The sequence below is a fragment of the Rhagoletis pomonella genome, unplaced genomic scaffold, assembly GCF_013731165.1.
Source record: "Rhagoletis pomonella isolate Grant_MI unplaced genomic scaffold, Rhpom_1.0 Rhpom_scaffold_32015, whole genome shotgun sequence".
Lineage (NCBI taxonomy): Eukaryota > Metazoa > Arthropoda > Insecta > Diptera > Tephritidae > Rhagoletis > Rhagoletis pomonella.
Genome location: NW_023490414.1, coordinates 1 through 1,013, shown reverse-complemented (window position 1 = coordinate 1,013; position 1,013 = coordinate 1). Strand labels below are relative to the sequence as shown.

The 1,013-nt window shown below is 39.7% G+C and overlaps 1 protein-coding gene across 1 annotated transcript; it reads left to right on the top strand.

Annotated features, from left to right (window-relative positions):
- Window positions 1-164: 164 nt before the first annotated feature.
- LOC118732883 (probable serine/threonine-protein kinase dyrk1) lies at window positions 165-936 on the top strand (the record flags this gene model as incomplete). Its single annotated transcript, XM_036461986.1, is given in 1 exon segment — window positions 165-936. A coding segment is annotated over 1 exon segment (772 nt), but the record flags the coding sequence as incomplete, so codon positions are not given.
- Window positions 937-1,013: the final 77 nt, after the last annotated feature.

The window sequence follows — 1,013 nt, the reverse complement described above, 5'->3', positions numbered from 1 at the left end:
ACAAACATAACAAACATATGACTAACGAAACTGGAAACTCAGTGAATTTCAAAAAACCTGTTTCTGCTACAACAACAAAAAAACCTGCTAATAAATCTAAAAAGACAAACAAAGGCAGTAAATCTAGTGCTGCTACGAAATCAAACAAATTTGACTCATCACAGAATACGAACTCCGAAGAGTTATCAAAAACAAATAACAACAATAACAATTTGGCAGACACCAACGACTTGCTACTACCTGCACCACCGAATGATTCGCCCGGTAACGCTACCAACATAAACGATGCAAACAAGCCCGCGCAGAATACGACTACCGAAGTGTTATCAGCACAGAATATGAACACCGATGAGTTATCAAAAACAAACAACAATAATAATCTGGCAGACACTAATGACTTGCTACTACCTGCACCACCGAATGATTCGCCCGGTATCGCTTCCAACATAAACGATGCAAACAAGCCCGCGCAGAATACGAATACCGAAGTGTCATCAGCACAGAATGCGAATACCGAAGAGTTACCAAAAACAAACAACAACGATAATAACATAAACGATGCAAACACCCCCACGGATGCTAATGTCGCTGCTTATGCTAATCGGGTTTCTGCCCCAGTGAATGCTTCTAAAGTTACAAAATCAACTGTATACAAACCCAGGAATCCGTCCACTATTGTTGTTGGAAGTAACTTTAATGTAAATCTTGACTTAGCCGTTCGTCTGAAATGGTTACATCTGTCGTCCTTTAAGCCGTCTGTTAATGCTAGCGATATTATCGACTTTGTGTCGAGAACAACAAACATTTCTCCATCTTTTTTTCACTGCCATAAACTTATTAAGAAGGGCATAGATCCATCATCGTTAGTAAGATGCAATTTTAAACTTGGGATCTCGCCTACTATTTATAGCAAGTTGCTTGACCCATCTATATGGCCATCGGATATCAAAGTTAAACCCTTCCGTTTTTTTTTCACAAGGGAAAGGGGGCAAAGGGCAATCAGTAGCTAAACA